This window comes from Gracilinanus agilis, chromosome 5, assembly GCF_016433145.1.
Source record: "Gracilinanus agilis isolate LMUSP501 chromosome 5, AgileGrace, whole genome shotgun sequence".
NCBI lineage: Eukaryota > Metazoa > Chordata > Mammalia > Didelphimorphia > Didelphidae > Gracilinanus > Gracilinanus agilis.
This window is the reverse complement of record NC_058134.1, coordinates 130,952,208-130,964,491: the sequence shown is the minus strand read 5'-3', so window position 1 is coordinate 130,964,491 and position 12,284 is coordinate 130,952,208. Positions and strand designations below refer to the sequence as shown.

The 12,284-nt window shown below is 37.5% G+C and overlaps 1 protein-coding gene across 15 annotated transcripts in view; it reads right to left on the bottom strand.

The window, feature by feature from the left end:
• The window catches only part of CADPS2 (calcium dependent secretion activator 2), a 694,484-nt gene that overhangs the window by 120,936 nt on the left and 561,264 nt on the right, over positions 1-12,284 (bottom strand). Inside the window, exon 17 of one of the 15 annotated variants that reach the window (XM_044678497.1) lies at positions 8,608-8,621. The exons of the other annotated variants lie outside the window; for them this stretch is intronic. Within the exon in view, the coding sequence (XP_044534432.1) occupies positions 8,608-8,621 (14 nt within the window). The remainder of the gene's footprint in view (positions 1-8,607; positions 8,622-12,284) is intronic. 15 annotated transcript variants of the gene reach the window in all.

Below are 12,284 nucleotides of genomic sequence, written 5' to 3'. Positions count from 1 at the left end.
AGAAAGAAAGAAAGAAAGAAAGAAAGAAGGAAGGAAGGAAGGAAGGAAGGAAGGAAGGAAGGAAGGAAGGAAGGAAGGAAGGAGAAGGAAGGAAGAAAAAGAAAGAAAGAAAAAGAGATAGAGACAGACAGGTGGATAGGTAGATAAATAGATAGTTGTTTATTCATATCTGACTCTTTGCAACTCCTGTGGACCACAGCACATCAATATTGTTCATGGGATTTTCTTGACAAAGATCCTGGAATTGTTTGCTATTTCAATATATGTATGTATATATACACACATTTTACATACATATTATACATACACAAACACCTAATTAACTACATGCTCTCTAGTCCATTATAATATGAGATCCTTGAGAGCAGGAACTGTATTTTTGCCTTTCTTTGAAACCCCAGTACTTAGCACAATGCCTGAAATATAGTAAAGACCTATTTAAATGCTTGCTGACTAAATTAACTAACAAAGCATATACAAATTTTTCCCAGCAACTTACTGCTTTCCTTCTAATCTTTGCTATATTAGTTTTATTTGTACAAAAAGTTTTCAATTTTTATATTCAAAATGATTTGTTTTACATCTTACAATTATTTCTATCTTTATATGTTCTTTTCCCATATATAAATCTGATAGGCAATATGTTCCCTATTTTTCTATTTTGGTTGTGATATCTCCCTTTATGCCTAGGTTATGTATATATTTTGATCTTATCTTGGTAAATGACATATTAGTCTATATTTAATTTCTGTCAGACTTCTTTTCAGTTTTCCCAATCTCTTTTTTTTAAGGAATAGTGAATTCTTATTCCAAAAACTTGAATCTAGTCAAAATGATTAAAAAAAAGGCAAAATGAAAATGTTGGAGGGGATGTAGAAAAATGGGGACATGAATACATTGTTGGTGGAACTGTGAACTGATCCAATCATTGTGGAGAGCAATCTGGAATTATGCTCAAAGAGTTATAAAACTGTGCATACTTTTTTTTTTAATTTTAAACCCTTAACTTATGTGTATTGACTTATAGGTAGAAGATTGGTAAGGGTAGGCAATGGGGGTCAAGTGACTTGCCCAGGGTCACATAGCTAGGAAGTGTCTGAGGCCAGATTTGAACCTAGGACCTCCTGTCTCTAGGCCTGGCTCTCAATCCACTGAGCTACCCAGCTGCCTCCTGTGCATACCTTTTGACCCAGCAATACCACCATCAGGTTTTTTTTCTCAGGTGACCGGGGGTGGGGTGGGGTGGGGGTGGAAATCATATGTTCTAAAAGCCATATGTTCTAAAATATTTATAGAAGCTCTCTCTGTGATGGCAAAGAACTGGAAATTGAAGGGATGCTCATCAATGGGGAATGACTAAGCAAGATATGGCATATTTTTGGTGGAATACTATTGTGCTATAAGAAATGACAAACAGGTCGATTTTGGAAAAAAACATGGAAAGACCTACATGAAATTATGAAGAGTAAAGCAAGCAGAACCAAGAGAACATTATATAACAGCAATGGAAATATTGTTTGAAGAATGACTTGTACATTTCCAACTTCAGATAAAGAAATGATAAGTAGAAATAAGAAAGACAGGTTTATATATACATATATCTTTTTGTCAAATGATGTCTTCTCTAAATGGGGGGAAGGAAAGGAGAGAGAGAATTAACTGGGTATTTCAATGTAACAATCTAATTAATTAATTAAAAAAAAAAAACCACAGAGTAAGTAAGTATGCTACTCCCTTGACAGCAACAGGGTTGGAATAGGATCTGTGGCTTCTAATCAAATCATGATCTAATACATAATCAAATCATTAGACTTAAATCTTTTATTTAAAATTCATTCTTTAAAGTTTCTTTGTTCTCAAGGGTCTATAACTCATTTCCTAACAATTCACCCATAAAATGAGGGGGGGGGTTAAAGATTTAAAAGTCCTTTGAAAAAAACACTCTCATTTTTGTAGATTAGGAAGTGGAGTCACAAAGAGGTTAAGGGACTTGTTCCAGGTTACATGAGAATTAAGCCTCAGAGCCAGGAATCAAACTAAGGTCCTCTGTCTAAAATTCGGTACACTAATATATCATATTGCCTTTAAATAAAGTAATTTTTTAACTCTATCTCTTATAAAAGGATGAAAGACCAATTCAAATTGAAAATAAGAGAGGTTGAGAGTTTGAGGAGTTGATGATGACAAAAAGAAAGCCCCAAACCTTTATGCATGTTTGAAGTAAGAGATCTTTATTGTGGTTATCTGAAAACTCCTGTCTAGGCTGAAAGCCCATTAGAGTGTTAAAAGCTCCTTTTACATTTCAGAGTGCCTTATATAAAAACCAATAGAGAAGGCACACTCTATTTCTTTGAAATGATAAAATGTTGTAAATCATGTCACCCTTTCTGGATTCAAGATACTGACAATACTCAAACTCCATACTTATACATAATGGCCTCTTCAATACATTAAATAAAATCCAATTTATCAAGTGTTAGGTATTTTGCTTTTTTTCTTTGATTCCTAGGTTTCCATGGTCAAAAACTTCATTACCAAGCAACTAGTCTACTGGTTCCAAGGCTTTTCAGGCTTAGCTAGCTCAGCTGGTCCTTGGAAATCAGATATTCTTTGTCTGATGGGGCCATATTGGAAGCCTTTCAAGCGTAGAAGAATCTATTAGATCCTGCCGTTTGTTGGGAAAGCCAGTGCTGTCTCCATTCCAAGGTGAAATGTTGGAATAGGACTTTGTAGCCTTTGGTACTGTCTAGTTCTCTTCTGCTTCGGAGTTGGAGGTGGTAGAGTGGGAGGAAGAGAGTGGTATGAATCATAGTATTAGACTGTCAAGGAACATTAACTTACTTCATGACATTCTAAATGTGAGCACCATGTCTAGTGACCAAGGAGAAGGCATATTATTGGAGGAACAAAGTTATTTTGACCTTGATAGTCTCACTATAGGTGAAAGAACACAAAAATTGCTACAGCTAACTGGAGGAAGTCTGGCATAGATGGAGGACTAGTGATCAGAAAAATCTAAATTCCAATCCCATTTCATACATTTACTAGAGTAAATCATTAAACCTTTCCTAAGACCAGTTTCTTCACCTGAACAATGGGAACAATAGCACCTACCTCATAGGAATGAATCTTTGAATTTTAATTCTAGAACTGGAAGAGATGTGTTGGGTCATCTAATCCAATCCTCTAGAAGCAGAGGTCTAGTGGATTTAAGTGACTTCAGACAAGTCACATAGGTAGTGTCAATATGAAGATGAAACGAGAATTTGTGTGAAGTACTTTTCCAATTTAGAGCATTATATGAATGTTTGCTAAATGGAAAAAATTGCTTTCACTGATTCTCTTTGCTGAGACAACTAAAGGAATTGGGAAATTTGGTGACATTATACATCCAAAGGCCATAAAAATATTATTTTGGGGGATTGTAGGCTATTTCATTCGATATTCCTCAATATAAAGATTTAGGAAGGGATATCAAGTCCCAGCTAGAAAGAAAGCCTTTCTCAACCTCCCTTAATTCAAGTGCCTTCTGTCAGTTTTTAGTCTCTAATTTATCCTTTGTATAGCTTATCTGTACATAGTTCTTTGCATATATCTCTCCCATTAGATTATGAGTTTTTGAAAGAAGGGGCTTTCTTTTGCCTTCATTTTTGTCCTCCTGATTAGCACAATGACTGGCTTATAGGAGGATCTCAATAAATGTTTTTTTTTTTCTGGATTGAGATTAACTCCCATTTTCCCACTACAGAATTTACAGAGGTAAAGAGATTCTGTGGAGGCCTCAATGAAATTCACCAAGTTAAATTGATTGATACTTTACTTTTAATGAAATTTTATACATAGTGGATAGTCAGGATCAGGATTACCTGAGTTTGAGCTTTGCCTCAAACATATCCCAGCAACCACTCCCTAGGCTAGTCACTTAACCTTTTAGAGATCTAGGTCTTTCTCTAAGAAAATAAAAGTCACAGTTCTTCCTGATCTGCATTGGGAGAAGGAGTCTCCTGACTGAGGAGCTTCTCACAGTGATAAAATAATGAATATGAATCAAAAAACTCACTATTAATCCTCAAATAAAACACTCAATGGCTTTAATGCAATGGCTGGCGTTAGAAGGGAGTTGGGGGGGGGTGAGTACATTGGCTATGGAGCAAGGGTTAATTGAAGGACATCCTGTATGCCTTATTGGAATCTTTGATTTAGACCTCCTCCAGCATACTGAGGGAAACTCATATCGAGGGCTTATGGGTGGACAAAGAGAAGAATTTTCCAGAATAAGACAGTATAGATGTGGTAGGACTGTACACTAGGTGGATGTACCCACACTGGGGAAAGGACAGAAGCTCTGAAGTGTCATTATGTATGAAATCTTTGACAGTCACACATGTCAACATTAAAGATATTCAGAGCATAACATACTCAATATTCTTTTAGGCAACACACTTACCAATAGCTCTATTCAAGTATTTTATAATTGGCAGTATTGAAGATGTCTTCCATAAAATGTTCTAAACATCAGTTTCATTTCTCCCTCACTACAGGTGGCCCACATTCTCCTAGCTTTATACCGAGTTCCTGATTATTCTAATACCTTTCAAATGGTAACATTGAAAACAAACATGCTTAAGATAACTAACATGATTTTCTGGTAAATGTTGATACATCACTCTCAGCTGTTATTCCCAATTAATTTCTATATCTTTCTGGTCTTTCATTTCCTTCCTTTATATACATGGCTTTTCTCTAACATTAGCTGATTACAACATGTGGATTCTAAAAGTAGTCTGATCCAATATTTTTTAAAGGAGAGATTAGACATGAGAACTAGCATTTCATGGGAAGGGATAGAAGGAAATAATGTTTAGACTAATGTTATATGTCTTAACTCTCATCTCTCACCCAACTGTCACTGCTTCATCAACTGACTCACGTAACAATGGCAAGAATTCAGAGTTCTGAGAGAAGATGATGATGTCCAGTCAGTTAATAATCAGTAAACATTTCTTAAGTGTCTGTGATGCTGGAATAAGTGCTTGCATAAAAAGAAAGCCAAAAGTCAATCCCTGTCCTCCTGAAGTTCATAGTCTAACAGGGGAGCTAACATGTAAATAACTATATACATACATATACATCTACCAGGTATACTGGAAAAAATCAGTGGAAAAGAAGGCATTAGAATTAAGGAGAGTTGGGAAAGGCTACTCATAGAAAGGAGAATTTAAGCTGAGATTTTCAAGAAGTCAGAGAACCTCTGCAAAGAAGCAGAGATAAGGGAGGCAAAGCATTTTAAGCATGGGGGACGGCCACTGAAAATGCTCAGAGTCAGAGTGTGGAATGTCTTACTGAAGAAACAGAAAGGGGGCATGTGTCACTAGTTTAAGGAACACATAGTATAAGGTCTAGGAAGCCTGGAAGAGCAGGGAGCAGGGGACAGGATGTGAAGGGCTTTGAAGGTCAAACAGAGGATTTTGCACTTGATCCTAGAGGTAAGCAGGAGCCACTGGAGCTTTTAGAGTATGTGTGAGTTAAGGGGAGGGTGACATGGTTAGACCTCTGCTTGAGGAAAATCACTTTAACAAGTAGGTGGAGGAAAGATCAGAATGGGGAAGGACTTGTGACTGGGAAACCCACCAGCAGGCTATTGTAATAGTTTAGACACAAGGTGATGGGAGTCTGCACGGGAATGATGGGATTGTCAGAGGATAGATGGGGATATATGTGAAAGATGTTACAGCGATAAAATCAACAGACTTTGGCAGCGTATTGGATGTGTGGGAGGGAGACAAGAGCGAGTGAAGAATCACAAGTGACATTTAGGTTGTGAGCTGAGGTAACTAGGAGTATATGGGTACCCTCGACTGTAACAGGCAAGTTAGGAAGAAAGGATGGTTGAGCAGAAAACATAGTGAGTTCAGTCTTAGACCTATTGAGTTTAAGATGTCTAAAGGGACGTTCCAGTCTGAGATATCTAAAAGGGAATTTGTGAAGAAGGGACAGTTAGTGGGAAAGTTAATGAGTTCAGTTTTGGACTTGAGTTTCAGATGTCTAATGGGACATTCAATCTGAGATATCTAAAAGGCAGATAGACATGCAAGACTGAAGGCCAGCTAGGGCTAGATAGGTTCACTTAAGAATCATCAGCATAGGAATAATAATTGAAATCATGGCAAATTAATGAGATCAGATGGGGGGAGAAGAAAAGGCTCACGACAGACTCCACAAGACATCCATGCTCAAGGCTTACCTTTTATAGCAGAGTTATACTTTCTTGCTTTTTTCATAGCATAGGTGTCCAGATCTCAAAAGTAGATGCAGAATGTTGTCTCAACATCTCTTAGTAGTTTTCAGAAATTCTTGGAGAGTTGTAATCTCTGGCCTGGTTAATAAGTAGATCTGGCTGGCCGAAATTACTGGTTCCAGATCAGGCAAATCATATGAGAGGATTTTTATGTGAGAGTACCTTTTCTGCTCAATGCTAAAAACATTCTCAAAATCTTGTTCCTGGGGAAATAGTTCTGGCTTCAGATTTTGCAGTAAGCCATAGCTGAATGTGGTATATTTTTGCTTTAGAAAATGTTTCTAAATTGCTGAGAAAGGAACTTTCCTTTCCTTGAGTCTCATGAAATGGCTGGATTATGCAACCTCAAATGATTGATCTTTTCTATAGAACTACTAGGAATTGGGAAAAGTTGGTTTATATTTAGGTTGTACAGTCCTTTCCCAACCAGCCTGTAGGGGCTGGGTCTCCTAATCCAAAGATCTTTACCAAAGATGGTACTTTTATGTTGATTTTCATTGAGGTACTGCAGATTTGCAGGGGTACTTACTTTTTTATCAGGAAAGAAAGAAGCTCAGTTTTCAGAGGTCTCTGAGATCTTAAAGGTAGACTTACAATATCCAGTAATATGATAGTCTAAAAGGAATAGCTAGACTATTGATTCACCTAATAATGGACAGATGGGGTAGACTAGTCCATAGGTGATTCTGTGATAGGATGGCCTTTGATTTCTATAAGAAGGATGAGCTGGATCTTGCTCTTAAAATGGAGAATCTTCTCTTCCTCCCTAGCAGGATAGCTGATGGGTTCGTAATACCCTTGGCTGCAACAGGATGCAGGACTTGATATGGCAGGTTGGTAGCTTACCTTCACTTTAGCCAATTCATTGGGTTATATGTAGAGAAACTTAAAATTAACCAGAGGACAAAGATATTCTGCTAAATTAGGGACCTGAGGAAGTTGGTATAGTCTGTCTGCCTGTGTCCACAAATCCAGGGACTGGCAAATTAAAAATATGATTCTCAGAGTTTATAGATGAATCCTTCCATATTGCTCAACATAGAATTATTTCCTGGTAAGTGGAGTTTGTTGGGTTCATCAGGTGACCCTGCCCAGCAAGCATTATAGGAAAAGGTTATATTGGCATGGGCTGTAGCTAATTCTTAGGGGGTGGTGTTTTTATTAGATCAGAAACCCTGAAACCAATGAAATGGTGAGTGAAGTGTTGGGTTCTGTAAGGTTACAAAAGATCCCTGGAAGGTAACAAGTTTTGCCTAAGTCTGTTGAATTGTTACTGTTTGAACTGTTACATATCTCAGATAGAGGGCTTGCAGGGTAGCTAGTGCTTAACTAATGTCTGAGCCAGAATTAGAGAACTATGATTATTTGGTCTGGCATCTTGGAGAAAAGATGGAAAAGACAATAGTTAGGGAAATTAATTAACAGAGAAAAGATAGCGTGGCCTGGAAAAGATAGTTGTGATCTGGAAGAGTAAATAAACAGGATGTTTTGTAAACATTTATCAAGCTAGAAAACACAGGCTAGCATTAACTAAATCCAAAGATCTAGAAGGAAGACATATAGGCGAGCATACGGACATAGTAAAGATCCAAATTCAGCCAAGTCAGTTTAGATCCAGGGAGAGCACATAACAAAGGGGAAAAAATGATGATCCTCTAACAGGGGAGATAATCACAGTATCTTTCAATTAGAAAATAACCTCGGATGCCTCCCAGTTCAACTTATAACTGAACAACAATCTCACCTACAATATACTTGGTTAATCTTCATCTAGCCTTTGTCTGAAAACCTCTTGTGATGTGGGACTCACTGCCTAAGGAGGCAATCCATCTCTCTTCTGGGTAGCTCTAATTGTCATTGTTAGCGGGATTTTTTTCATTTACATCTATAATCTCATTCTTTGACTTCTATTTATTGTTCCTAACTCTGCCCTCTGAGGCCAAGAAGGATCAATTTGATTCTAATAGGAATCAGAGCCAGAACTATCATAAGGTCACTATTATGTTGCTCCAGACATGCAAATGTGTATGTGGGTGCTTTCCTAGCAAAGCACTGGCCACAGACTAGCCTTGCTCCCCAGTACAATTCCATGTGACGGGTGGTCATCATAACCCTCAGAGGCTCACCCATAGATATCCAAGGACACCATCTGGACGCCCAGAATCAGCATTGGATTAGTAACAAAAGCAATAAGCTCTGATCATTTCTACCCTCCCCATATCACATAGGCAACTCAGATCTAATCCTCCCACTCACTCTGAGTTAGGAACCCTCTTCAGCTGTTACTCTACCATTCATCATCTTCTTACATTCCTTCCATCTTCTGGCACTTGCTAAAACTTAGTTTTCCCCTGATGACAACACCTCACAAGACCATCTACTTTCATTCCCTCTAAGAAACAGGGCTAGGAAAAAGAGTTGGTGTACTTCTTGCTGCTTCTTGCTATTTTCAGACTTTCCTTATGCCATATCACTGAAAAGGTGCTTTTCCTCTTTTCTTTAACCTTTATCTTCTGTATTAGAATCCATAATGTGTATTAGTCCAAAGGCAGAAGAGCAGTAAGAGCTAGGCAATCAGGGTTAAGTGCCCTGCCCAAGATCACACACTGAGGCTAGATTTGAACCCAGAACCTCCCATCTCCAGGGCTGGTTCTCTACCTACTGAATCACCCGGCTAGCCCCAGATGTTCTCTTTTAAAGTTCGTGCCATCTCAAACAGATTCATGCTTGTTCAGATCATTCTCCATCCTCCTCAATAAATTCAGTATCTGGGTTGTAGTCTTCTTTTCCACCCAAACCCTGCCTTCTCTGAACCCCTTAGTTCCTCTGCCTTACATGCATTCCATCTGCAAACCACAATGGACACATACATACAGGAGTGGCTCTTCAGATGTGAGGGCTTTACTTATTTCTCTGTACTGTAAATTATCCATGTCCTAGAAAGAAGGTGCTCATAAAAAAAAATATTAACAGCACTGACCTGGGAAGGAATAGACTATCTCCTACAACTACTGGAAATCGATGGAAATCCCAGTATCAGAGTTGTTTGAAAACAATAGTTCCATGGTCTCCTAATTCTACAGTTACCTCTGGGACCTATCAGTTTAATGACCCAGTCATTTAAAGTAAGAGTATCAGTTAATACTACCTTGGAATTAGTCATTCTAATGATATTGTGCTTTAGCGTAATTGTTCTGTGGTCACAGTCAAATTAACAACTTTACCTGAATTACCTCTCATGTCAATAAATGCATTTCTAAACCACTGGCCAGCTATGGGACAAAGGGGAATTAGCCGTTGGGGTATAGGCCAATGGGAATAGTACACGATCCAAGTTGAGCAGTCTCTATAAGCCAGCATAACGAGTGACCATCTAGCATCTCAGGATCAGGCACATACAAAGGGAAAAGATTGCATTACCCTTCGTAAAAAAAAATCCTTAAGAGACATACGTTTTACTTTCAATTTCTTAGAAGGAGGTGATAAAGTTGCAAAGTAAAGGAATTACCGAGTTGTATCATATTTTTATACTGTATTCTCTTTCCTAGAATATAGATTTAGGGCTGCAGGTGATCTCAGAGGTAATCAGATCCAGCCCTCTCATTATACATATGAGGAATCTGGGCCATCGAGAACTTAGTGTGACTTCCTTAACTCCCAGAGTCGCATGTGATTTTCCCTTTCTTAAATTGTTTCAGTTACTTTGTCCCATTTCAAAAGCACATTTGAAATTACTTGGCAATTTTTTGGGTCCAGAACTGAGATTTCATCTTTGCAGGGAACTCTATGTATAGAAACTCCATTTAATAAAGCATTCCAGCAATTCTTGCTTGAGGCACTGAGTGATTAAATGTCCTGACCAGGATCATATGGATAGTATGAGTTAAGGGTGGGATTTGTATTCTGGTCTTCTCCATACACTATATATGCTGTCTCTTTATTTGTGTTTCTGTCTTAACTATACTACCAGACTGCAAGCCCCTTGAGAGTTAGAATTCTGTCATGTTCACTTTTCTTTTATCCTAATTCCCCATCCCTAACCAATGTCTCATATAAAGTTGGCACTTACTGTTTCTTGAGTAAACTTGGGATAATACTCCCAGATCTAAGAAGAACAATGCTTCAATAATCCATGACCACATCATCAAGTTTATACTCTTCAGAGTAATTTAAAGAGTGATCTTATACTCCAATATTATATGGGAATACCAGAAGTTTTTCTTTGGTCTTAGCTAAAGTATCAATGTTAGTTAAATGACTACCATTGAAATTAGCCAGATTACATTGGCAACCAAACTTGTCTATGTGTTTGTATTCAGAGACAAAACATGTAACCTATTTTCTCAATGTGTTATATGTGTATGTATGTATGTATGAGGTAACTCCTTTCTATTCTTTGGCTGCGAATTCATAAGATGCAGACATGATGATAACCATCAGAACATAAAAATAATGATTCATGCCAATACCCAATATACTTCATGTTCGGGAATTATTCATACTATTTCCTTCTCTTCCATTTCTAATTAAATCTTCCAAAACTAACTTCTCTTAAGACATTTCAATTTTAACTACAAGAGTGGAAACATAGAAGAAAAACAACTGCTTGAACACTTGGGTTGATGCGGACATGAATGGGGATGTAGACTCGAAATGACCACACCAAAGCAATTATCAATAATATGGAAATAGATCTTGATCACTGACATATGTTAAAACCAGTGGAATTGCGTGTCAGCTATGGGGGGGGGAGTGTTGAGGGGTGGAAGGGAGAGTAAGAACATGAATCATGTAACCATGGAAAATTTTTCCAAAAAATAAAAATTCAAAGTTGTAAAAAAAAAAAGACATTTAACTTCTGGGTAAAAAAAGCTAAACATTCATATAAAACAAATACATATTTATTTTCTAAAAATCTACATATATAGAGAAAAATTACACATTGGGATCCAGGTGAGGTAAGATCTAGAGAATTGTCGGGGGGACAAATGGTGAATTAGGGAGTTGGAGATAGGGAATTGTGTAGCTGGGACCCCAGAGGATGGCAAGTTAGAAAACTAGCTAGGGGAGGAGAAATTTCATGAGCAAGGCGTCAGGAACTAAAGTATGTTGTAAGTGAGGAATGAATATAATTTGCAGACTTCAGCCCTGAAAGATGAGAGAAGAGATTTTCATTCTGGAGAAATGTCCTTTAGTGCCTTTTGTATGGGCAGCGTGATGGCACAATGGATGTAGTGCCAGGACCTGGAGGTAGGAAGATTCATCTTTTATGAGTTCAAATCTGGTCTCAGATTACTAGCTGTGTGATCCTGGGCAAGTCACTTAACAGTCTGTGCCTTAGTTTCTACATCTGTCAAATGAACTAGAGAAGGAAACGGCAAAGCAATTAAGTATCTTTGCCAAGAAAATTCCAAATAGAGTCACAAAGAGTCAGACACAATTGAAATGAATAAACAACATCATCAAAACTTATTGGGCCAACTATATAAATAGATTTTACAAATATTCAAAAAATACTTTAAAAAAGACCATCCTGCATTCATCTCTGTGATAACAAAAAGGTTTTTGATGTATGCTAACTAACTGGAGTTTCAGAGTTAGGGAAGGCAGTATAAAGACCACTGATTTTAAAAGCCCTGAGATTAAGATTCCATTTTCCACATGTATGAGCTATATAATATTGGGTAAGGCACCAAGTTTCTGTTCCTTAGTTTCTTCATTTATAAAATGGGTGATGGTAACAGTTGCGCTGCCTACACAGTAGGTGTGTTGTAAGGCATTAATTTTTCTATATCTTCAAGTGCCCGATAATTAAAACTCACAAATATAATTTCTGAGGGGTCTTAACTAACCTCACTTTCAACTTGGTTGAAATTTACCCATGAATTATTTGAGCTCTAGGTCTATCAATCAATTATCTATCTATCTATCTATCTATCTATCTATCTATCTATCTATCTATCTATCTATTTATGGATCTCTCTCT